General features: G+C 44.5%; 1 protein-coding gene and 1 long non-coding RNA gene across 13 annotated transcripts in view; one reads left to right on the top strand and one right to left on the bottom strand.

Annotated features, from left to right (window-relative positions):
- LOC142092367 (E3 ubiquitin-protein ligase MIB2) overlaps nucleotides 1-25,665 on the top strand; it is a 72,974-nt gene that overhangs the window by 46,536 nt on the left and 773 nt on the right. For 4 of the 12 annotated variants that reach the window (XM_075172296.1, XM_075172293.1, XM_075172292.1 and 1 more), the window contains 8 exons: nucleotides 1,401-1,585; nucleotides 2,375-2,440; nucleotides 7,003-7,108; nucleotides 20,419-20,558; nucleotides 21,775-21,942; nucleotides 23,173-23,337; nucleotides 24,276-24,386; nucleotides 25,374-25,500. In XM_075172296.1, coding sequence (XP_075028397.1) covers nucleotides 1,401-1,585; nucleotides 2,375-2,440; nucleotides 7,003-7,108; nucleotides 20,419-20,558; nucleotides 21,775-21,942; nucleotides 23,173-23,337; nucleotides 24,276-24,386; nucleotides 25,374-25,500 — 1,068 coding nt within the window. Of the gene's footprint in view, nucleotides 1-1,400; nucleotides 1,586-2,374; nucleotides 2,441-4,253; nucleotides 5,100-7,002; nucleotides 7,109-17,443; nucleotides 17,590-19,668; nucleotides 19,804-20,418; nucleotides 20,559-20,873; nucleotides 20,909-21,774; nucleotides 21,943-23,172; nucleotides 23,338-24,275; nucleotides 24,387-25,373; nucleotides 25,501-25,665 lie in introns of those variants that run through there. The other 8 variants (XM_075172301.1, XM_075172302.1, XM_075172300.1 and 5 more) reach the window with 5 other exon arrangements.
- LOC142092375 (uncharacterized) lies at nucleotides 6,692-19,675 on the bottom strand. The gene is made up of 2 exons (XR_012677044.1): nucleotides 19,415-19,675; nucleotides 6,692-18,787 (listed from the first exon to the last, which is right to left on the bottom strand). It is a non-coding gene; the product is annotated as an uncharacterized LOC142092375 (long non-coding RNA).

Raw genomic sequence — 25,665 nt, 5'->3', positions numbered from 1 at the left:
ACAGAGAGGAAGTGCAACAAAAGAGTGGGCACCAGAATCTACAGAATTTATTCCAGAGATAGATAAATGCTTGTTTTCCAACTGGTAAGAGAAATAGCTGAGAAAATGCCAAAGGGAGAGTAGCAAGTCAAAGATGGGTTTATCTCAGGTTCTAAGAAACATTTGTTTGGATTTTGACTTTGCAAACATGAAAGCAGAGTTCTGTTTGATCTGAGGGCACAGACCCGCAGTCATGTTACCGCTGGAGGAGGAACCATGCAGCAGCCACTGTAATTGGCCATGCTTCTGGTCCACTGTAAATAACAGGTGAAATGTGTCTCTTTAAACATCTTCCATAGGATTTTTGTCAGTAGAGTATATGTTGGATTAAGATATTTTTGCTTAAAGAATGCCAGCTTTTTCAGACTGACATTTCTCATAACAGTGTACTGGTTTCAGCTTCTGTGTTGAGGTTTGACTGGAGGATTTGGGTTGTGTCTGCAGAGTTAAGGCAGCCCCTGCAGACCGAGTGCTGCATGCTAGGTCATCGGCCTATGGTGTGTCCCAGCATCGCACGCAGGAGCCGTCAGGAAAGGATGATTAGCTATACCTTCTTAAACTGCTTGGTTAGTCTGACTGAAATTAATAGGTCTAGAAGAGGAAGAGTATTTGGGGTTTACATGCATTTATGATGAAGCTACTGCCACTTTGGTAGGAAGCTAGATAGCGGTTTCCTCCCAGAAACTTACTGACTTTGTATCAAAAGGCCAAAAAGCACCCCTTTGCAATACTCCTAGAGGACCAGGGATTTCTTGGCAGTACTGAAGACATTTGCTAGTAAATGACCATCCTTGTCCCTTCTGTTCAATCATTAATCATTCTTGCAGTTTAGGTAGTAGGTCTAGCTAGCAGATGACCGGCTGGCAGGAAAGGTAATGGATGGATTGGATGCTGAGGACTTTGGATTTGGGGCTCATAATGCCAGGACAGAAGTCTGGATCCAAGCTTGTATTGTGTAAGAGGCAAGCTCACAACCACCCCAGGCACTTTTCAGGAACATGCAAACACAGAGGATCCTTAGGGCTGCACTTTTTAAATAGCTCCTAAAAGCTGACTCCTCCCAGCAGATGACGACTTCAGCAGCAATAATACCTTACTGTTGCCATCCAAAAGAGCAGTTTCAACTTGTGTCATCCCTGCTCCTTCCCTTTCTTTTTAGATAGATCCAGTCAGAATCCTGGCTACTAGAGGCTGAGTTGGTCGCACTAGGGCAGTGAAGGTTCACAAGTTTATGCTACCTGAGCGTCTGCTGCTCTGTCTCCATGTGAAGTGTTTGCCAGGGATCAATACAATGTTATCTGGTTGCTGAAGGAGGACCTGGAGTATGTGGCTCAAATTTTATTACATGTTCATGGTTGCAGGGAACAGCAGGTTTCTTCAGACAGCTCAGCCATCACCTGCAGCCTTCGCCGTGTGCACACCACCCCCAACACAATGACCAACCTTAGTGTCTCGAGTGTGGCAGTCCCCACAGAGTGCCTGGTCTGCTCAGAGCTGGCCTTGCTCATCCATTTCTTCCCATGCCAGCACAGTATTGTGTGTGAAGGTAAGTCCATTCTGGTTTTTTTTTTCCTTTTTTTTTTAATTTTTCTTTCCTGTTCTACCACATAGCTTCCCTAGTTGGACTCTCATAAATCAGGCTCTGTTTAGACACAAAGCTATTGTGCTGTTTGTGTCCTGAAACAACCCCAGCATGATTTCAGCACCACCATCTTAGATAAGATGTCCAAAGCTATCTATGAAAAACACAGAGTGTTCTGACCACCTGCTGATTGGGACCCCAGGCAGCTTTGCTTGTGCTTATAGATGCCCTGGATAATTCAGAAGGAAAGCCAGATGTTTCAGTTCTAGCTGGCAGTGCTTTATCCGTCAAAAACCTCCTGAGAAGGATTTCCCTCTTCTCTGGCTTTTGTTACTGGTTTGCATTTCAATTGTTTTAATGGCAGCCTGCTCAACCATGTCAGCAAGTTTGTTATCTCGCAAGGCACTCACAGTCTGACCACAGGGAATTTGGTAAGGACTGTGTGCCGGAGCTGCATCCTTTTCCCTCAGAGCAAACGGCTGGTTTGATCCACAGTGCAGCAGTTCCAGTAGCACAGGGCAGTGAGGACTTAAAGGTGTTGTATTTGCTACTGGCGTAGGAAAGACTAAACCAAGAGACTAGGACGTAGCTCAGAAAGAAGGTAGTGTCCTCATTTCCGTGCAGAAACAATCTCTTAATCATCCAGGGAGGTCTCAGGTTGTTCAAAGCTGATGTTCTTGAGTGTGTCGTCTTCCTCTTGATTCTGGCATCAGTGGGCTTAATTGTAACCTCTTCTTGTATCATTCATGGTAGAATGCTCCAGGAGAATGAAGAAGTGCATCAAATGTCAAGTGACGATAACCAAAAAACTGAAACAAGGTATGTTTGCTGTTCCTGCTGTGGGAAGGGTCCTGCAGAGCGTTAGTTTGAGCAGCATCAATGATTTTCAGTGAAATAAGCATAAGAAAGGGAGTTGATTTTTTTTGTTGTTGTTGGGGGTTTTTTTGGGGGGGTGCGTGCCTGTTGCATTGACCACCTTTAGAGAGAAAAAGGTAGATTCTCTCAGTGTCATGGGCCATGCTCAAGCTGCATAGACAGGACAGGACATTTGAGGAAGCTTGTTCTGTGCCTGGCTTATTTTGTGTATTGAAAGCAAATATCAGGTTCTCCATGTGTCAGTCTAACCGTTTTCACAGGCAGTGATCTAACAGTGAAAATCTGTGAGAAAGGAAAAAATTGCGTCTTGTGAAAGCCTTGCTTCTCCCTTGGCTGAAATTATTACAGTGCCTATGCAGGGCTGGCATTAGCCAGCTATCCAGGAATCATTGAGCTGGATTGTTTTGATAAAGCTCTTTAGCCCAGTTTTAAACAGATTGTCTTCTGTTCCCATTGCTCAGTGTCCAGAATGGGCAATGTTATGCATGTCAGCAGGCTAGTAGCAGTTTTGCACTTGCCTTAGAATTAATGCAGGTTGTCCACTGAAGCTTTTTCCATAGTGGTTGTGAGAGTTGTCTTTCTAGCTGAGATCACTCTTAGGGCAAGTGCACATGAAAATGAATTCCATATCCTGCTTATGGCTTAGCATTGTGCATTCCTTTGTTGGAGTTGGGCTATAGTCTTGTGACTTGATGCCTGGACAAAAGCATAGGGGAACCAAGAATCTGTCACATGGCATTGGATATACACAGCTGGCAAAGACAGAAATCCTCTTTGGACTCCATAATGCAAAAAATAGCAAGCTTACCTGACAGTAGGCAGGACCATTTGTCTTTTCTACAGACTGGCAACAAAATAGTGATGAAAATTCCAAGTGAGACATTTGCATGCAGATTTCTGCTGGAGGAGGAACATCAAGGTCTCTTGAGAATATCAGCAGGACTTCCCTATCAGTGATGTCTTCAGTGTTTGCCTTTAGCAAGCTCCCCATCCCCAAACTTGCTTCACCTTTATGGATTTGAAATCACTTCTTGCACCACTGAAGTGCAACTAATTCCAGAATGTTGGGGAAAGGGACATCTATACTGAAATGTACTAATCAAAGATTGAGGAGCAGAAGATGAACAGTGGCTGCATTAAGCTGAAGTCAGGAGGAGTCTATTTACCTAAGCTGGCAGTTGTCCAGGATTTGGGGTTCTTTCATTTCACAGAGTTGACCAAATGACTCTATTTGTGTAGCTTCATGTATGCAAAAGTCAACGTAAGTGGTGTCAAATGGTTTCTTCTTGTTTTACTATGTCCTGAAAGACTTAACCAGAAATTTGAATCCCAGATGTGAACAGGAGGTCGAGAGAACATGGTACTGATAGTACTGTAAGGATTCCCGGACTAGTATGGCAGAACATCACAACCAGCTTTGAATGTTTTTACTTGAAGGTAGCAGCAGCATATTCCAGAACACCAAGGCAGGACATTTTAGACAACGTTTCCTTTAAAAACCAACCAAACAAAATCAAACAAAAACACACGCATACACAAACCAGCTGAGCAACTAACTGGAGGAAAGCAACACTGGCCAGTCTGTAAAAAGCATCATCTCGGGCTTTTTATTTGAGGAATCCCTGGATAAGGCTCAGTGAAGAGATTTTAGTCTGAACTAATTGCTACTCTTGAGGGGCAGAGTCTAATTAAAGAGACACTGCATGAGGCAGAGCAGGCTAGTGACTAACTCTCTTCCTGCTCTCCACCCCTGCAGACAGCACCGAGGTGGAGTGCAGCCCAAGCTCTGAATCCACAGATCAGAGGAAGCTCATGGAGGAGCTGCAGAACCGCTACCGGCAGATGGAAGAGCGCATCACCTGCCCTATTTGCATCGATGACCAAATCAAACTGGTCTTCCAGTGTGGACATGGGTCTTGCCCAGACTGCAGCACAGCCCTTACTGTCTGCCCCATCTGCCGGCAGGCTATCCGGGAGAGGATTCAGATCTTTGTCTAAGGATATGCTTGCTTCCCTTCCCATTCCCACCTCCCTCCTTTACTTCCTTTTTGTTTGCATTTTAGATGAGAAGCGCTAGTCAGGCTGATGTGTTTGGCTACCTGCAAAGCCATCCTGAAAGAGAGGGAAGCAGGTAACTGATGTGACTTGGGTGGAGGCGGAGGGAGTCCCCTCTACTTACAATGTCATAAGGCCAAGGAGCGGTGCTTGAGGGCAGGCAGCCCCCTCACCCTCTGCTGCTGATCCATGAGAAAGCCGTGAAGTAAAGAACACTGACCTGTCTACTGAAGGCAGAAGAGACTTTCAGACCAGAGGCGAATAGACTTCCGTACGCAGATGTTTTCAACGGCATCCAACCCCAGTGACTGCATCATCTCTAGTGCCCTGCAGTGTCAGATTTGCAGCCGTGCACTGCTCTGAAAGGAGATGCTGTAGGAGGATATACCTTATACGTTGGCAGGCGATGGCAAAGCATATGCTTGCACTTCACGTGAGGAGATATCGGTGGAGATCAGTCATGGCATCAGTCCTCCCAGATGCCTGTCAGTGGTAGGGAGGTAATGTCCTAAGACAGCATGCTCTCTGAACTAGTACTTATGGGCTCGACAAGAACTTGGACTGACAGAGGCAAATCTGGATGTAATGAGATCCTAAAGACAGGGTGTGTGCCTTAGAGATAAAGTAGTGAACACTGATTGGAGAAAATATGTTGTTACAACAAATATTTCTAACCTCTAAGTGACACTCTTCTTCCATTTTTTTTTTTTTTGGCACAACCGTCTGTTCAGAGACTCCTGAGCTTTCTATCCATAATGCCAAAGGCAGGTGTTAAATACTCCAATCAAAGTGTAAAGAAAATAAATAGTAATAATTAAGACATGAGAAAAAGGGATTTCATTTTTGTTTCTTTGTTTTGCAGAAAAACTTAATAAAATAAAATATATATTTTCCTGAGCATTAAATGAATGTACAAAGAGTAGCTGAAATATGGATCCAGCTGTATTGTGTTTTCCAACTGTCTGACTGAAGAAATATTATCCACTGAGTCCATCCTGTAAAATAACTGTTGGTGGAAGTGGCAACCTGTAGGGCTAGCGTGCCATGCGTGTGTGTATGTATACATACGTGTTTGCGTGTGTGGTGTATATCTTTAATGACACAATTGTACACAAGCATACTGTTTGTTACATATTGCAAGCAATATTTAAAACAAACAAAAATATTGTGTTCTTCTACTATCTTTGTTCATTAGCAAAGAAGTGGTAAATCTTTTAAAGAAATTTTTAACTTTGTGGAATATATGGTAGTTACAGGACTATTTATTACTTCTTCATAATCCCGTGGTGGTGTGAGAAAGTCTTATGTCACAACCTCTGCCTCCTATAGATAATCTTTGTCAAAATACTCACTTGAGGCTGCTACAGTTTAGTGGATTTTTTTGAGCTATGAGAATGGATTAGATTTAACCCCCAAATTGTTTGGTTGGGTTAGATTTAACACTCTAATAACCTAAAGCTGAATTTCAGAATCAGCTTTGATGAAAATCAGAGGTACAGATACTTATTTACTTATTTCCTAGAAGTTCATGTTAGTGTAAATTCCTTTGGAATAAACCAGACATTTCCCCAAAACGTTTGCTGTATTGTAGTAGGGCAGCAATAGAAAAGTACTGTGCAAAGGCTATTTTCAAAAAGTACAAGGCTGAGCCGTCTTTATAATGTAAGAGCTGCTTTAACCACTATTTGGTGCAAGTGAATAATTTTCCAGACTATATATTACCCCAACTCCATGCTGAGCGTTTTTTGAAATACAGTTCTTTCACAAGCCTTTACATCAAATCCAAAAGCCTTTACATCAAATCCAACAGCAGTTTACTAAAGGTAAAATCAGTCGATACTTCATCATGTGTGTTAAATGTATATGTGTGCTGGCACTTGGGGAAGAGGGGACAGAGGTGGCAAACTGTTCAATATCTGTTGTGTTATTCTCATCTCTTGCGCCTAAGGTGTCCGTTTGTTCAGGAAAAAACAACAGGGAGCATCTGTTTCATTTCTTTAATAATTTCTTTGGATACTAGATGAAGAGAGGCTTCCAAGTGATTATTCTCCCTAAAGGAAAAAAATTGTAGGAAGACTGCAGCCTTTGACTTCCAAGCTGTGCAGCTGTTGCAGAAAATGGAGATTTCCTCCCCCCCGCTCCCCCGGCTAATGAAAGGAGATTTTGTAGGGAAAGAAGAGCTCCCCTCAATTTTATGTTTTAATTTCTTAAAATGCAAGTTCCATTTCAAGATCTGATCTTGTTTTCATATCTGAAATCCATTGTATGGCCAAATTAGAGATGGAATTTTGCACAGCATAATATACCTGCTTAAGAACTACAGAAACCGTTTGTAAACATAGCGTTCAGGTTGGGAGTATATTCTTTCATTTCCCTGTTCCTGCTGTGATTGCTTTTGAGGAGCAAGAGTTGAGCAGTTAAGCACCATTTTGACCCTTTCATTTTCCTAGTAAGAAGAAGGGAATTGCTGCACCTCAGCAGAGAAGAAACAAGATGGTCAGTGGAGCCACAGGAACAAGAGATAACAGAAGGCAAGCAGCTGCCCGTATGTGCCAGGTATGTTTTTGGCAAGCTTAGCCTCCTATGATGGGCTCAGCCCCATGGGAGTCTGAGGCTTTGGAGAAGTGAGGAAGGTTCTGCTGTTTTATCTTTCTTGATAAGCCTGCTTACATGGAGGGCCAGGATCAGAGAGTGGCTTGTGGCTGACTGAGTGCCCCGCTGGGTGAAACGGTTAGCTCTGCCTACTTACTAGTTCATCTAGTTCATGTGTAATCTGGCCTGCACTCTTAGCCTGCAAAATAGTTTCTCTGCTCCAATCCAGGCTTGAATCTGAAGTAGAAGAAGAAAAAGCTATCTGTAGTAAGCAGGAAAAGAGCCAAGAGCCTGGCCTGAGATTAGGAGCCGCATTAAATTTAGCTAGAAAATATGAGAGAGGAAAGGATGGGGCAAGGTGGGGGGAAGATGTTCCTCCCCATTCTCCTTTTGCAACCAGTTGGTATTCTTCCTGGTTATAGGAACAGCACGGGGCTGAAGAGAAGCACAGAGGTGTCAGAGCAGTAGGCAAATGCTCCTTTAAAGACAAACGACAAATATTGTCATTAATTAATCGGTGTGGATAGTGAGTAACTTTCTGCTTGATGTTTATTACCAGTTGGTCTCCCACAAATGAGACTGACAGGTCTTCTGCAAATGAGCTGGAGAGCTCCTTGTTTTCACTGGGGCTTCTGCCATCTCCTGAAATGCAGCTCTGTGCTTTGCAGCAATGTACAGCAATGATTCTGAAAGGGGAAGATCTTGCTGAGTCTTTCTGGTGTAAAACTTTAAATGTAAGACGGCAGCTCATCTCATACTCATAGGGTTTCTTGATAAGCCCTTGAAAAGCCCTTCCTTTGGAAGTGTGGCCAAAACTCTGCGTTTTACTGACAGCACGAGACCGAGGGAGTAGAGAGAGGGAGATAGCTTGTCGAAAAGCAGAGTCAGGAAAAGAACCCATCTCTCCTTTGATTATGTTCCCACTAGTCTATGCTGCTCCCAGGGTTTCAGAAGGATTGGTCCATCCACAAATGGATTACAGATTATTAATATAGCCCACCAAAGAGCAACAACAAAAATATCCCCACCTAGGGAAGCAATGCTTATTCCGTTAGGGACACTTTTTATTATCTGTGTATTGAGAAAAATTTCTCCCTTACTTCATTCCTGAAATTCTACTTGCTACGTGGCCGTGGCTGGACTGCTGAGCTTCTGACTAGGGTCAAGACCATGTCTCTTTGGTAACACAGGGTCAGGCCAGTACAGGCACTTCTGTGAGCTACAGCTCCAAATTGACAGTTAAGCAAAATATTCCGTTTTCTTTGCCAGCTGGAGCAAGCCCTTGTTTTCAGCTCATTTGCTATTCAGCAGACCATGGATTTTTCTAGGAACATCAGCAAATGCTGATCACGAGGGGCTGCATGATAGAAAGTGGGAGAATGTTTGGGGACTAAAGAACATTCTTATTCTTCCCCTCCCTGGGGAATGTTGCTCCCTGCTACAGCAGATACAATCCTTTTTAGTCCATGACCCACTGAAAAAGTACAAGTTTTAACTGCCGTTCCCACAGGAACCATGCAAGAATGTTGGGTTGGCTTTCTTTTCCCCCAAGTTGTGAGATGAAGGGATAAATATGTAAGTGCTTTTTAAAATAAGAGCTATATGAGGATTTGCTAATTCTTTTCACATGGGCCACCAAGGAGCCAATATGTGGTAAATCACATTCAGCTGTGTGCACTCCCCCTCCTCTGCCTGTGGCCTGGATTTGGACTGGTGCCCTAGAGATGAAACGCCGATGCTCATGCCTTGAGCTATCAGACACGATCAGATGTTAGGTCCTTCTTTTCCCGTCTTCCCCACCTCCATGTAGAGCTCCCAGTTCACTACAGGGGAAGCTAATGGGAGCAGTTTGTTCCAATGCTGAATAATATGCATTTAATCCATGGATAAATAATAGGTTTCATGAGAGGTGAGATTAGTTTTGCATAGTCAGACAGCTGCAGTTCCAGCACTAATGGTGGTTCTCTGTGTAGCGCCTCTCAGCGTGACTATAATTACGTTGTAATATATTGTTCTTGTGTCGTCTTGGGGACTTGAATGAAGCGGTGCCAGTGCGCTTCCCGGCCTGCTGCACCAGGGCTAGCTTTCCTCTTAAATGTGGCAAATATAGCAGAGATAACCATTTAGAAATTGTGCTGAAAGTAACGTTTAATGTTAGCAATGCTGAATAAAGGGGAGGAGAGAAATGCTAAGAATAATTCATGGAAGTGAGAAAGAATTTATTTTTGCGCTAAAGCGTGCCCTTGGGATTGTAGCCATATGTTGTGCATTATATGGCAGCCCCACTTTAAACAGTTCAGCAATTAAGACTGAAAAGAGCAAAGCAAGACTGAGGTGTTTTAACAAGGAAAATGTATTGTGTTGTGCAAATCGTCCAATCCTTTATGTTCTCCATAGTCTCTAGTTGACCGTTGTACGCAGCATTCATTCCCTTCTGGCAGCTGTTTAGAGCCTGCTTTTTCATGTGACATTTATTGCATGCAGAGCTCTCAGGATATGCATCCCTGACTGTTTGCTTAGAAAATCCCAGCTCCCTACAAATGTCCTGGCCACTGCTGCTAACAGCATGAAGACAAAGCAAAGTCAGTTCTGTCCCCTGCCTTCCTTTCCTATTCCCCGTCACACCACATGGATTCCCTCAAAGTGTAATGTGTTCCATTGCTTTTAGACACTGTGCAGAAACCAAAGCCAGGAATGTTTTTCTGTCCAAATATAGTCAGGATGACAGTTCTCGCCTGTGGTCCAAACCAAATATCTGCACTTGAGAACCTGAGACCTCTAAAATTCAGCAGAACTCCGAAGTCACAGCAGCAGTTCTCTGCACTTGTACAAAAGCAGTCCTTTCAGGGGCTCAGGCTGCCTGGTAAAGCGTGGAGAATATTTTCAGCTCTTGGAAAAGACAGAGGTAAAACTTCAGAGTTCTGACTAACTTCTTGCCCTTGGCACAGAGCAACACTGGCTCCCAGAAGGGAGTCTGAGGAGTTGTCTGAAGCATCTGAAAGAGGCTTAAATTCTGACAAGTGCTGTAGATTTGAGGCCACTGATGGCTGCATCTGAGAGTCCTTTAAGCACAAGTATCTCTTGGGAAAGCCGTGATATTCTTAATCCAGGGCAGAGGACAGGGGCGAAATGTCAACAGATGCGCACTCTGGTCCTAATAATCCTTAAAATATCTACAGAAGAGAGAGAGCTGTGCTTGAAATTTAACAGCCACAGTATTAACGAACTAAGTAGAAACCGGAAATTTCACTTTGTACCAGCAGCGGCACTGAGGGTTCTGGCCAGAGCTCGTGCACCAAAGAATCCAGATGACTTTATCAGCAGCACTGTTAGTGTGCACAGCGTTAAGGTCCTGCGTCTCCCTTAGCTCCACAAGTTGCATCTGTAAGTTCTGAATACCTCAGCGTAAGAGCTCTCCTCATCTGACTCTCATCGCCATAATAACTGAGATTTGTCTTGGCCTTATGCTGAGCTGGTTTCTGAGCAAATATTTGGCTTAAATTTTAAGAGTTTTGAAAGCATTCTGCAGCCAGTGGTTTGGATGCACAGGCACTGAATTTCTGTGTGGATGGGCACAATGCATTCCCAGCATATGGGGGGAAAGTGAACTACGTGCTTTCCAAGAAACCTTGCTTTCTCGCTTCTGATCCATCAAGGTACAACCTGCTTGCTACCTTGACAGGGAAGCAGGTTCCTAAATGTCAGAGAGGTCATGAATCATCTCTGCAGATAAAGATTCCCATTCACCCACCACATGTGGCACAAGAAGATAAATGGTTAATGTACAGTACAGTCTCCTTCCCCATTCAGAATACTTAAGTAACACATGGAAGAGGGCTTGGCTGTGCAAACCTTTAGTAGCTGCATGAATAAGTATTCGGTCCTCAAGAATGACCTTTTACTAAAGCTCTAGACGCTAACTTTTTTTGGGGGGGGGTCTGAGCCGAGATGTATTTTACAAAAATGTTTATTTTCTTTACATTGGGACAAAGGAAATTCTTAGTTTCCTCAGGCTATGTGGTTGTATGAGTTCTCAATCTATGCTTTAAAACTCAGGTTCATGTAGTCATCTTCAGAAACAGTAAGGCACTAACTGGGCGCTTGGAAGGTTCCTGCTCTGCAAGATTCCATGCATGACCTCAGGCAAGTCTTTTCTCCTGCACAGTACAGTCTTAACTGGTAAGGGGCAAGTAATAGCACTACCTTCCTACCTTCAAGTCTGATGTGAGATTAAATGCTCTGAGAGACTGCGAGATGCTCAGATGCTCAGATACTCTGGCAAGTGGAGAGGGCGTATGTAACAGTGCATAAGTTAAAATCTTTTTCAAACACTGCTGACTCTTACTAGCCGTATGAAAGGCGGATGCCCTTAATGCTGTTACGCGGTTCCATGACTGAAACTCAATGTTCTTCCAGCACTGTGTTTGCTAGTGGTATTTTTCTTTTGAGCCAGTACTGCTTTACTGGAGAAGAGCTCTTGGCTGAAGTTTTTGAGCCCCATTCCAAGACAGGTTTTTATTTCAAGACTCTCTTCTCAATCAGTCTTTCTGCAGATGTGTTCTTGTCCACAGACTCTGATAGAAACGTCTTCAGGGGACTTGAGACACTGATAAGTTTAGGAGTGTGGTGTTAGCAGTTTCTGACTTCATACTGTGGTCTACAGGTTAAACCACAAATGGAGGTGCTTTTGCACCACTCTCTGGAGCTCCGAACAAAGCACTTTGAAAAAGTGCTCATGCACAGGCATGTTTTATTCTGCCAACTGTGCTACTGAGGAAGAGGTGTAACTATCCCTAGAAAGTTGCAGCTAACAGCTGAGATGAGCCAATATCTCAGACTGCTGCAGTTGACTGCTTTGGTCCACAGGAGTTCGAGCCCTGTACCCTTGCTTTCTGCTCTTTCTCTTCCTCCTAGTTCCAGCTTTCCTTTGTAATTCTATCCATAACTTCCTTCCATGTTACTCCTTATTCTATCCTTCTGGTAGCTGAACAACTGCTGCACTTTGTCCACTCTCTGCAGAAAGCATGTTTTTCCTCCAGGGGGGAGCTTGGTGAAAATTGAAAAAGAAAATTTTCATGAAATTGTACCCAGACTCATTGGTCATATTTATTCTGAGTTGTTTAAAAGCTCCCGGCTAGCTTTAGTCTGAAAATGCATGAATCATAAAATGTCACAAGCTTGATTATGAACTAGGGGAAAAAAAATCAAATGAAGCCATTTTTCATTATTAAAAGTGCAAGAAGTTTCTGAAACCTTTCAAATGCTTTGGATATCCCCTAGGAATGTTTTATACTGGCTGGCCATAGAACTACCCCCTCACTGCCATTTGCTTGTGAAACTAGGAGATTGCACAGTTCCTTTTCCTCTGTCTGGTCAGAAGTGTTTAGCTAAGGACACCCCACCTCAGGAGCGCTGAGTATCCAGCGCTTAGGGACCAGACAGAAAAGTGCAGCTGTTTCTGAAAACCTGAGAACTTCTGAGTAAGCTTTTTAAAAAGTCCCGAATTGACTTCATGTCTGCAGCCTGGAGATGCCGTAGAGAACCTAACAGCTTAAGGCAAACTGACCCCTTCTCCAAGTCAGTCTTTCTGACATGCTCAAGCTGAGGTACCCAAAATCAGTATGATTCCGATACTGGTCTTTCTCAGCCTGATAACCCCTTCCTGGCTAGCTCCCAAGCACACAAGAAATTTGCAGGTCACTTGCCAAGTTTCATGGAAGAGGGAGTTGATGTTTACTTTTATCTGAGTTTGTAAACTCCCTGACCAGAATTTCCGAAGCAGAGAAGCCCTGCCTGCTCTCTCACAGCATCTCATTTTTCATTCTGCTCCTCAAGACAGCCCCTGACAAATGACAGCTCTTCTAGTGTTAAGCATCCCTAATGAAGCATTCCAAGGGCATGATGCTGGCTTCTGGATTCCCTTTTTCTGCCCCCTCCCCCAATTTTTTCATGACATAAAGCTGATAACTGCAGATTTGTCCTCTGTTGATTATACAGTCAGTTAAAGAAAAGAGTTCATGTCCATCCCAGCTTGTTTCACTTTGCTGCTTTTCCTCCGCCAGCCCAACTTTCAGCTGCAGTAATATGATTCCACTTGGCAGAGGCTAAGAGAATCTTTGGCACATTGGAAAGAGGCTTAATGTAAAGTCTACATTTTTTTATTTTTTTGGGGCTTTTTGAAACTCTAGTGATTCTGCACAACTTTGGCAGTAACTGCAGGGCTACTCACAAATGCTCCAAATGCAACTGTGAGCAAAAGGATTACCAATGCATTCTGTGAAGAGAATGTCTTAGTATCTGTCGCATCTCCCTCTAAAAAGTATTAAAGAACGACATGGATCAAGTAGAACAACTTTCTGCAAACAGAAGGAAGAGCTTCCTCTCAGTTGACAAGAAAAAGAGCAATGGCTGTAGAACCATTGTGGGATTTTTATGCATATTCCCTGCAGTGGCTTTGCTGGCTATTGTGGGAGATCCAGCTGGAGCTGCAGTTCAGAAAAGTCAGGTAGGGGAAAGGATCTAATTCTCAAATGCTTGAAAGGGGAGTGGGGACATCAAATATATGTGCATGTGTATTCTTTTTAGAAGACGGATAAATTCAGGAAGCAATCTAAAAAATATGTAAATAACTGTTAAGGCAACAAGATTTGTTTATGGCTGTTTAGTCCCTTTTTGCAAGGGATCCTAAAAGGTAATTATGCATCCAAGTAGAATCAGATTATTAGAGTTGTGTATGCAGCTTGCATTCACCGAACAGTGAATGCACAAAAGATTTGAGTGGTTTTCCCTCAGAGCTTTCCCTCCCTCGGAGGTATTCTTCTGAGTACCTCTGCTTTCCCAGCCTAGTATGATGTGGCATGCATACATTCCGATTTCCGCAGCAGCTGAGCTTTCCTAGGAACTGCAGACGCAGGGCTCGTGGTGTGTAAGATCTAAACTGGGAGTTAACGCTGGACCTACAGAAACTATTAGCTGATAATAATTCTCTTTCAAGGTCCGTCCATTAGCAAGATACGGTGGGACAGACTGGTCGGGGGAACTGTAGCAAGGCTCTGGGACTCTCAGAAGCTGATCTTAATTTTTGCGTCTAGCTTAATTTTAGCTTTTAATTTTATTAAAAAAATCTCCTTTAAGTGCTCGCATCCTCTCCTGCTGTTTGTGTTTCTGAAAATCCAGGCAATAGCACCCCTTGTTTGCATCTTATGCTCAGGGCTTTTATTAATTGATACTAAGTCACAGAGTTATGTTAGAGCTTGGTTTGTGAAAGGGGAACTGCATGACTAGGAGGGAGAGAGGAGAACGAATTACATTCATTACAACTCAGTGAAGTAAATTAATAGAGGTCTGACTGCACAGGGCGAATTATGTAGAGCAGGGATGTTGACCGGGGTCTGCCTTTATATATGTTGGTGTCTATTGCAGTTGTTGAGAGAGTTGAAGCACCTGTCCTTCTAGCACCTCCCAAGCTTTTTTGAATCTTTGAGACCTTAACCCACAGTCAAATGGGTTTCCTCCTGGGAGCGCCTGACTTCTTCTCCAGTTCTGAGTATTCCCATAGTCTTGGTTCTTTGGCATCCGGACAGATCCTTTAATCCAAATTATACTGTGAAATTTTTAACTAGGTCATTCCATTTTTGTTAGAATCCTACAGCATATGTGGGTACCCCACCCTTCCCAATTCATTTTGCAACACATTCTTCATTAAAAGCATCCTGTTGCACCAGTGGTCGGTAGAACAAAGACTAGAGTAGAGCAGAGACAGAGCAGAATATCTGAGTGAGCGAACTCAACCCTCTGCACCTTTCTTGATCTAGTGTCTGGGTCAGATACAGGTTTCAGTGATCGCCGTCAGGCCTGAGTCACCCTTACTTTGTTTTGTATTTTGAGGATAAGCTCACTAGGGACACAGATTTTTTTTTTTTTTTTTAAATTTTTTCCCCCTTGCTTGTTCAGCACTCATGGCCTTAGGGTTTTAAGCTCAATGGCCGTAGAAAAGACAATAATTTTTCTTCCTTGGGGCTGCAGGAGTTTTCCTTCTAGAAGGAGAAGCCAGCAGGCTGTTTCTGACTATCTAATTTTCCTCTGCTGATACCCAGAGGGCTTTAAGAAGAGCCTCAGGATTTCACCCTATGCTGGTGTAATTTAATAGCCCAGTGGCAGAGGATGGCAGTGTCCATTACTCAGCCTATGCAGGTTACAGCTCTGTGTGTTATCATAAACTGGAACGGGGGCCAGTGGGCTGTGAATTCTAGAGGCTAGAAATGCACTGCGTGTTCTGCTGGCTTTGCTAAGGAGCAGGAGCATCTATCACAAGGGTAGACAGCTACTGAAGAGTGTTAATACCTTACCTCGTCCCATCATAAGTTATCTGGTCTCCTGAGTCGGAGCCTGTAGACTGAGAATTCACAGTACTAGCAATCCTGGGCTATTCCTGGCTGATGCCAGAATGAACGTGTAATCAGCCCCAATACTGGCAAGGGATCGTAGAGAAAACCACAAAGGCAGAAAGGATTTGCCTAATTCTACCCTACTTGAAAGGACTGCAAAAAAAGGGAAAATATCTTATTATCCTGTAATTATGAGCTAATCTGCTCCAGGCTTCTCTTACAGCTCCAACAGATCACTGATATGCAGGCTAGCTGATCCTCCTTGTCTGTGCTGCTCAAAAGGGTGCAAAATTTTCCTTTCATATCAAGGGAAAAGGGCATTCTCGGAGTAGAATCAGAGGTAAAAACCACTGGAGGTGAAGGGAGAGGGACAACAGCCAGTGTACTTCTATCGCTCACCTTGGTGAAGAAGGGGCTGGGCCTTGAGCTGAGCGAACCAAAAAGTATGGGTTCCTCAGCCAGATCCCTTAATACAGCAAACGAAGTGACAAAGGTTGAAAGGGAAAAGCAATCCTGTGAGTTCTTTCAAGAGCAAATTGGCATCTGAAGACTCCCAGAAACGTGATCAAATACCCTGCCCAAAGCTTGCAGCTTAGAAGGCAAGGTGTTAGTTAACACCTCTCTGTCTCATAGGCGATGTTCTATGGCCCTTGCATTCCTTACATTCAACGATTCTGCTGATTTCAAATTGTGAGTCAGACCTACAGCTGAGCTGGAAGAGAGACTAAAAGACTGTCCTAGGAAAGAAAGACACTGAGTTTAGAACACGATAGAAGCTAGTATGGCTCACAGGCATGAGCAAAAGAGACTGGTTTCCTGTTGGGATGGAGTCCCTCAGCCTTTTACCAGTCCTGGAGAGATGCTAGGGATTTGGGCAGTATCTGGCAGCTGTTGCTTCGAGCTTTTTGTCTTTTCTTGCCATTTGCTTGCTGTGAGACCAGGGATGTGCTATTTTGACTCTCAGAGCCTCAGCTCTTCCATGAGTAAAATGAAGACAGCTCTTGCTTTCTGTAGAATGTGCTGTGAGGCTGAACAAACTCGTACTGGTGCAGCTTTTGTAACGTTGCCACTACACATATTGCTTAGTAGGTGTCTTGGCACCTCTGGAGCAAAGATGATCCAGAGATATTCAGTGTCTTAGTCCTGAGAAGGGGAGGCAGAGTGGGTAGGCTTCCAGAGAACCGTGTTGGGTCCCATTCTTTTACCTCCACTACTCAGGACTAAAAGGCTTTTATAGTTTGAGTCAGGCCTGTCACCAAATTTGGTGTCTTTTACTGTATGATGGCTTTAAATGCACTCCAGGGTTTCTAGGGCTCCTATTTACTTTGAAGGCATTTTCAGATCTACAGTGCAGCTTTATAAAGACTTCTCTGCACAAAGGGTTGCCTGTTTTACTCATTTGTCCAGTATTTAATTTCTTCTGTGGTGAGGCTGGAGAGCAATAGCGAAGTGAAAAGGAAATGAAAACTTTCCAGGAAGAGCTGCAGACTCACTGTGGCCAGAAGCCTACTGAGGCCTCATTTCTGCTCCATCTGTGCTGTGCTCCAGTGCCCTATTCTGGAATTATGCAGCAGCTCAAGGGAGCCTGCAGCACTGATCCTCTGTGATCCTGTGTTGAGGCGTGCTGCTCCCTTCCTTTCCTTGCACGTCTGATCTAAGACGCGCCCCAAGAGCTCCTCACGGCATAGCCCCTCTGTTGCTCTGTCTTGGTTTTGTTCGGCACACTCGGAGCAGGCACGCTTTGCAAAGCACTGACCCGCTCGTGCGCTAGTCCTGTCTCCTGGACCCCCAGGAGGGAGTACCAGTTGTGCTCCCCAGCCTCCAAATGTCCCATACCTGGTAGTTTGTCTTTCACACTGTTCGATCCTGCAGTCTCTCCCATCCCTTTTAACCTCCTGTTTTGTCTTTTAAGGAAGATGCCACATCACCTGGTCTTCACGGAGTGAGAGCTTCTGCTTTGCACGGTCCAGCTTTCCCACCTCGGCCTCCAGCTCGGAGAAAACGATACACGATCACACCAGGGCACTTGAAATGGGACCACTTCAACTTGACATACAAGTACGGACTTGCATTAGCCCTAAGAGTTAGCATTTTCTAAGTGACACTGGGGTCTGAATTTTTCCTGCCATGGGTATAGATATTAACCATGTGAATATCGCTAACCCATTTGCTAGTGAACGGATAGCTGCTAAAGCCACTCGAAAGGAGGAAGTGTTTCTACAAATGCTACACTTCTCACCTCAGCTGTGGATCCTGTGAAGCGTCGTCACTGCATTAGAAGCTAGTAGCACATATGGCTGCATGCTGAGGCTACTTACAGTAAAACTAACTGTTCAGGGGCAGATTCGGGCTTCAGACAGGTAGGCTTCCCAGAACTGGGGACTTCCCTCAGAAGGGAGTGAATTGAGTATTAACTCTGTCGTGCTGGTATTTTTAAAAGAGCTCCGTATGAACCTAAATCATCTCTGAGGGAAATTGCTGTTGAAAGGTTCTGTGATTTCAGGAGGACAGAGCTCTGTTAATGCTGAGTGCTTTTAGGAATCTCTTTCTCCCTGTTTTTTCAGGAAGGGATGCCAACTCTTAGATTACTAACAAATAAACAATAAAAAGCCCTTGGCAATCATAGGATGAGTGAATGTTAACCCCAATATTTTCAGACATTTCTGCCAAGGAAAGTGGCTGTCCAGATTACCGATTTCCAGCTGGGTTTAGCAGTGCTCAGAACCAGCAGCATTTCAGCAGTACCATACAGCCATAGAGGGTCTGGTTTTGATACGATGCAGCTATGTAAACGTGCAATGCTAGTACTGCTTTCAACAAGCGGGCTGTTCAGAGCCAAAGTTGATGGACTCCTATGGATTTTCACACTGACCTGTTTCTCATTGCTGTCTGGCTCTACTGCTACCGCTGGCGTAAGGCAATGTCAATCCTGTCTGGTGTTTAGCCTTGGAGCAGCTCTCTTCCTTACTGGACAGCCCCTGAAACTGTCCAGTGCGATGGGCTGTGGTGGCGGCATCCTGAAAAGGTGCCTTTTCTCTCTGGGAAAATATTAATGGCATTGCTGAATGTTTTTCAGGAGAGCTAGCATGAGTTTACATAGAACAAGGTTCAGGGAATCCCCTTAGAAACAGTTTCATAAGATGAGCACTGGCAGGTATAATCAGACTGTCACGGTAAACCTTGGAGTAGCAGGAGTCCTGGAGGTTTGACTGAAGAAAGGCCTGTTCTTCACTCCTGGCTGAGAGTCTGCACCTTCCTGGAGACACAGGAGCCAAATTAGGTTTTTTTCAATGTCTTACGTGATTACAAAGGTCCTTTTAATGTGGCTGCTAACTCCAGGCACTCCTGACTTTAAAGTACAGAGCAAGCCCCAGACCTGACCTCTCAAGGGAGCTGCCATCACTAGCTGTTAAACCGCCGTGGCTTGAATGGCAGGTCACGCTGGATTTCGGAAAACACTTGGCTTCTGGCAGCAGCAACGTCTGTTGCAGCTTTTTCTTGGCATTGGGCTGAGGACGTGATTATGGAGCTGTGAGGGTCTCTAGCTCTGGACTGTAGTGGGTGGGAGAGCTTTCTGTCCCCAACAAACAGGGAAGGAAAGCATTTTGAGCTATGTTTGCAGTGGGTTTGCTGAGGCCGTGGAGGCAAGGAGAGAGGAGGGCAAGTGGGGCGGGCAGGAGGACAGCGGCAGTTGTGTCTGTCTGAGAGCTCTCTGCTAACCCCTTTCTTCTCCACAGAAGCAGGAGGGGGACTATCTCACGGTCACCAAATGCAGGCCGGGAAGATAATTTGCAGGGTGTGGCTGATGCTGCAGTTACCTCTGTCTCTAGGTAGCTGTTACACTGTCACTTAGAAGTCTCGTCGTAACCGCCACTGGCCTTACCTGCTCAACGTGCGGTGGTGGTCGTTGCGTTGTTCAGTGTACGTGTTGCCTTCCCGCTGGACAGCAGGAGTTCATTCTGCCTGTAAGCCCAAAGAATGAGTGGTGGCATGAACCTGACTCCTTCACACCGAGCAGAGAACATATACCTCCCTTTACGCTCATCGCAAACAGGCTAAGCCTCATGGTAGTCTTAATTGTCCAGGTTTACACTCATTAACAGCCTGGCTTGATATGAAACCTTCTGCTCCCTTTAGGATGTGCTGGGACGAAGGGAGAACATAAACAGCATAGCTAAAATACAACCAGAGGGGATAGCAGAATATACACAACTTTTCCCAATTGCTACACTTCAGGCAATTTCCTGAATGCAGATCTTCTTTTGGGACAAGGTAAGTTTCTAGGAGCCATCTATACGTTTCCATGGTTCTGCCATCCTGCACCAGTAGTTTTTCTTACAGTTCAGCTGTATCTATACCTGTGGCCTAAGCAAAAACCTCTCTTGAGTCTCTCTCCCAAGTGATGAGATTTTTTCAAAGGAAATAACTTGTTTTACTATCAGACCTTTGCTATCCTTTGGAACCCTCTTTCAAAAGTTCTGCCTGAGAGTATTATAATTCAGCGTGTGCACATACATTGTAGTGTTATGAATAGGAGTTACCTGTCTGCTGCTGAAATGCAGTTGTTTCCTCTTCCAGCATCACTGCACAACAGACTGGGAGATGTTAGGATAAAAATAGTTTTCCAAGAGAACCTTGTCTAAAATGATGTGCTTGAGGAGGGACAAAAGCTGTAGTCCAGAACATGTGATTGTAAAGAATATCAGTAAAATATTAGTCCTTGTGGGAGTTTTATTAAATATTCTTAATATCCAGTTCAAGCTACTCTTGTTTTGAACCTATTAGAGTGAATGGAAAGACTTGATTGTCTGATACAGCCTTGAGAGCCTTCAGCTGACGTTTGAGAAGGGAACAGCATTTTCCTGAAGTTGTTCTGTGTTCCTACAGAATCCTGTCCTTCCCAAGAAACCTCATAAGCGCCAGGGACACACGCAGGGGACTAGCGGCTGCGTTCCGAATGTGGAGTGAAGTTTCACCGTTCAGCTTCAGAGAAGTGCCACGCCACGTAGCTAGTGACTTGAAAATAGGTAAGACTGCACGGGCTCCTGCGCTGACAGGACACTGTTGTGTATGTTAACTCCACGAGGGCCTTGCAGAGTTCCAGTATGTAAACCAGGAGTTCGGAGGCAGGAGATAGTCCTCCTTGGCTGTGTGGACTCAGCAGGGCCTCCTGGACAAAGATTGTCCGTCGTTTGCCTTTAGTCAGGCAGAGAAACTATTTTTAGTTGCTCTAAGGAGATGTTAATATCATAATTAACACTTTCTGTGAATCTTGCAGTCGGGAAGCTTTAGAATTAACCCTGAAAGTCTGCCACTGGGACAAGATTTTCTCTATTCCACAGATGGGGAAACTGAATATTGAAAGGTGAAATGACATATCCAAGGTCAGACAGAGCCAAAGTGCAGGTGACAGATTCCGGCTTGTTTATGGCTTTAGTCTCCCTTCTGTTCATCCTGTCGAAGCACCATCTCCTCTCTGTCCTCTCCTCCCCTTCCTTCTGCCCCTCTACCACGGTGCAGTCGTTACCTCCTGAGCTTCTCAGGCCTAGAAGAATGTTAGAGCTGAGGCGTTATCTGCTCAGTCTCAACTCCAGATGTAAATTCTTCCTGGGATTTATGGTCTGTGTGAAATACGATTTCCTGTGCAGATGGCAGCAATATTGAGATACCCAGCAGATTTACCATTGTTTCGCAACATGCTCTTCACTCTCGTGTTGCATGACGCTACTTACAAGCACATGATATGCCTTCCCAGGGGCCTGTCCCGCTGCCACGTGTGAGCTCCAGGTGGCCCAGTTCCAGTGGACGCAGGGTACGCTGCGATGCTATCGTGATGCTAGCAAAAAGACGGCAAGCAGCTATGACTCTAAGGCTCTCTGTTACATTTAAATTACATTTACAATTTACATCCTGAGGTTATCATCTCACTGTCCAACTTCTCTCCAAAAAAAAAGTTCCGATGTGTAAAAAGAGCTCAGCATTTCCTTCTGAAACATGGACTCATTTGTGTCCATTGGAAGCAGCTCTAAATCCAGGGTCATCCCAGGGCTGAGTAAGGTTTGCATCACATAGCCATCATTTCTGACAATTGCTTTGCATTTATTTTTCCTTTTGTGGCTCTGTAGGTTGGAAAACATGTGGGATACCATAAGAGATTTTTTTACTAAACCACAAGTTTACAGATGTCTGTGTCCTGGATGGCTTACCCTGCTAGATACACTAAATCTGCTTCTTTTCTCACAGGCTTCTACTCCATCAATCACACAGACTGCCTGGAGTCTCTCATTCACCACTGCTTTGATGGGACAACAGGGGAACTTGCCCATGCCTTCTTCCCACCCAACGGGGAAATCCATTTTGATGACCATGAATACTGGATATTGGGAAATACACGGTTCAGCTGGAAAAAAGGTAACGCGTGTCTCGGGGAGCACATAATTAACGCCTGTAGGAATCAGACTTTAGTCCTTGTTCTGAGGTTTACCTAGTATGGGAAAGGGACAACAGAAATGTTGTGATTTTCTGTAGTTTTGGAAGTTGTTGGTCTTGCTGTCAAGTGACTGAACTGCTGGGAGGGACCATCTTTGGTGGCAGTGCCATTTCTTTCTGAATATTCAGTGGACTTACTCGATAGTTCAGACACGTGCTCAGTAATTACGTCTGGCCTCTGCCCAGGTAGGTGCATCTCTGAGAGGGCCATGTTATATTACTTTAACTTGCTGGCATGGCTGTTTACTTTTTAGTTTTCCTGGGTCTGTACTCATTTTTGGGTTTGTGGGCACCTAAAAATGCCTGCGTTACTTACAGCTTGGCGTTTTTTTCTTCTTGATTTTTTTAAGCAACTTCAAAACTAAATTAAAAGCAGATGGTCCCTGACTAACTAGCAAATTCAGTTCATATTGTATGACTAACTCGGTACTTTTTTTGAAAGTAAGATATTTTGCTTTTCACCAAATAAAGAGAGGAGGGGAGATTTTGGGTGACTTCTCCTATCCTTCTTGCTTTCCAAAGCACAGCAACAGATAAGGTCTAGGGACAAAGACCTAGGAGAGATGATTTTTAAAGCAAGAATAGTCAGTGTGTATTAATTTATTATGCAAGATACCAAGATAGGTGTCAGTAATAACACCTCTTGCGAGTCATCCTTCAGTTAAAATCCATCTCTGCTGGAAGCAGCCTTCAAGATACTACCAAGAAAGTTGAGTTTGACCTATAGGCTCTGGGGGATGCAGAGGTCATTTGGAGGCTCTTTCAGACTGGAATATTCCAGGTAGCAATCGCATTCCCAAACAGCCACTTCCAGTTACGGCTCTGGGCTGCGGGAACAAAGTTAGCAGAAAGCCGACAGGAGTAAGCGGGTATTACACAGGGCACTTGCCTTCATTTCAAACATTGCTCTTTCAGAGCAGTCTTCCTGTAGTCTGGCAGAGCGGCTGTGCGTCCTGCTGTTTGAAATTAGAAGCCTGTGGAAATAATTGGCTCGTCTATTTGCACCCAAGCAGCTACAGAGAAGATGAAACTGGGGCAACCTTTGATAAGACCGTACGGTCCTAGGGCTAAAATATTTCCTCTGGTTTTACACCAGGATTAGCAAATGTACTTCACCGCACAATGCCAGCTGTTTTTCCGCTTCTTTTCCAGGTGTTTGGCTTACAGATCTGGTACACGTAGCCGCTCACGAAATAGGACATGCCTTAGGGCTCATGCACTCCCTGAACCCCAATGCCCTCATGCACATCAACGCCACTTTGACTGGGAAGAAGACCATCTCTCAAGACGAAGTCTGGGGCATTCACAGACTTTACGGTAAGGAAGGCAGGGTTGTGCTCTGGGCTCCTCTGTATAAAGAACATTTGCCTAAAGCGTCAGGCAGGTCCTGTGGAGCTCTCACAGTGTTGGACCTCATCATTCGGCAGGAGCAGGCTGTAAGCCAGTGAGCGGTAGGCAGGAGGAATCTCACTCCTTTTTATGCGAAGTAGAGCTAAAAGGAGGTGTCTGTTTCCAGCACTACTAGCTTCAAATGCGATAGGCAGGAGGCTGGAAGTCTTACAGACTTCATGCTTCACCTCTCAGGTGGCAGTTCTGAGAAGAGGTTTCAGAGGGGTCAGTCCACTCTGTCCTCGGGCTGCTCCGAGCTGCTGCAGCAGAGGCACAGGCACGGAGTTCTCCTGCGCCGAGCTCATCACGCCCCAGCCCAGCAACCAGCCCTGGGCATGGGCTCTTTGGGCCTTTTGTATGTGGCTTAAACAAGAACAAAAGGCTGATTTTAGCCGTGGAGAGCCCTGACTTGCATTTGTACATTTGCAAGCATCACGTGCGCAAAGGGAAAGCTCACAGGCAAAGGGAGGGGGAAGGCAAACAGCTGTTAATTACTCTTTTGGCTGGACCCAGATGTATTAATACAACGTGACAAAACTCTCCGCAAACCAAACAGGCTGTGGCAAGATTCTCTCGAGCTCTGACAGGTTTGCTTGCTATTCTTCAAACATTACCTAGTATAGGACTTAGTGATTCAACAGAGTTGCTATTTCTGATGCTACTGCATGAAAGTAGCTCAGTATCTAGCCCACTGCTCATATAATAATGGCACCCTGCTCTATTTATTGTACTCCTGTTTTAGATTCCTTCCTGTCCCATCTCTGCCATTTACATTGAACAATCTGATTTAGGTGAAATGTCAATTTGTTTCTCAGAAAGAACAGCCTACCCTAATCCCTCTAACGCCTTGTCTCCTTCTGTTTCAGGATGTAAAGACAGATTATTTATGTGCCCATCATGGGCACAAAAAGGTTTCTGCGAGAAACGCAGGAAGTTGATGAAAAAGCACTGTCCATCCACCTGTGACTTCTGCTACGGTATCTACCTTTTCTTCTGGGATTCTTGGTGGGGCTTGCACAGAGGGAGGAGGTAAAAGTTAAGCAGCGTTTGCTGCAGGGATAGGCAGGATCTTAATTCCACACTACAGATCAGTGGATGCAAGTCCCCATCCGGCTCTCATGAGAAGCACAGCAGAGGTGGCCTCTTACACATTCGAGCCCAGATGAAGGCTTGGAAAGAGGAAGCAGCTTTTATGTTTAAACATTTGTAGACCAGAACATTAAACCGTCCCACTCTTCTCTAGTTTAACTGAACCAATGATAGGGAGTTTCTGGAAACAAACTGCTCCGTGCGCCTCAGACTGCTTCCCTTTTGGACCCAGCTGAGGAACTGAGTCGCTGATGTGTTAAGTTCAGAGATAGACGCAGTACAGTTCCTGATGCAGTGATGGGACGTACACAAGACAAATGACATCTCAAGCACAGCTGGACTTGAGCTGCTCTGCAGAATAAGAGATAAAGTATGTTAATCACCTTACCTAGTCTCAGTTTTATGAATCCAGATAAGGGACTAAAATGCAGGATCAGGTCAAGTTACTGCAGCTGTGGAACTAAGCTTCAGATAAATACCTGCGGACCTGGAGATGTACCATGTAACTAGTACCTCTCTCTCCAGTACAGAGGTATTTTTTTAGACCAGATTAATGCAAAGATGCAGTCAGATAATTACACACCATGTATTCTAGGGGACTGTTCATATACTGAACATATACTTTTCCATATATATGAAATGGGCAAGTTGATTTTTATCCATCTCTGTCGTTTACGTGCCACAAAATTGTTATCTTTGCATATGAATGTTACATGTCCATCCAAGGATTGCTCAGTAGGAGGCATTTTTAAATTAATACTTTCAAGGTTCCTTAGGTGATAACATAATTTCGTGGAAGTGTTTTGGAATGATTAAAGTTTGCTAATGAGATATGCTAACTTTTGCCATTTCTTTCTCTCACCTCTGGTGGATAGAATTCCCCTTTCCAACAGTCCCCCCTACGCTGCCCCCGCCAAGGACAAAAACCAAGACTGTTTCTGAAGGCAGGAATGTCACCTTCCGCTGTGGACAGAAGATAATCCATAAAAAAGGCAAAGTTTAGTAAGTGCGCTCTCATTTATTCCAGTCCTTTAGGAGACTTTGCAGCTTACATATACCGATTATGGAATTATGACAAAACAGCGTAAGTAAGAATGCAGTTTACCTTCTGGAGCATGTCACTGTCTCGTTTGGCACCCAGAGGAGAAAGAGGGGTGGCTGGCTAAC

Source organism: Calonectris borealis, chromosome 23, assembly GCF_964195595.1.
Source record: "Calonectris borealis chromosome 23, bCalBor7.hap1.2, whole genome shotgun sequence".
NCBI classification, from domain to species: Eukaryota; Metazoa; Chordata; class Aves; order Procellariiformes; family Procellariidae; genus Calonectris; species Calonectris borealis.
The sequence above is the reverse complement of the archived record's forward strand: the minus strand, read 5'-3'. Positions and strand labels throughout refer to the sequence as shown.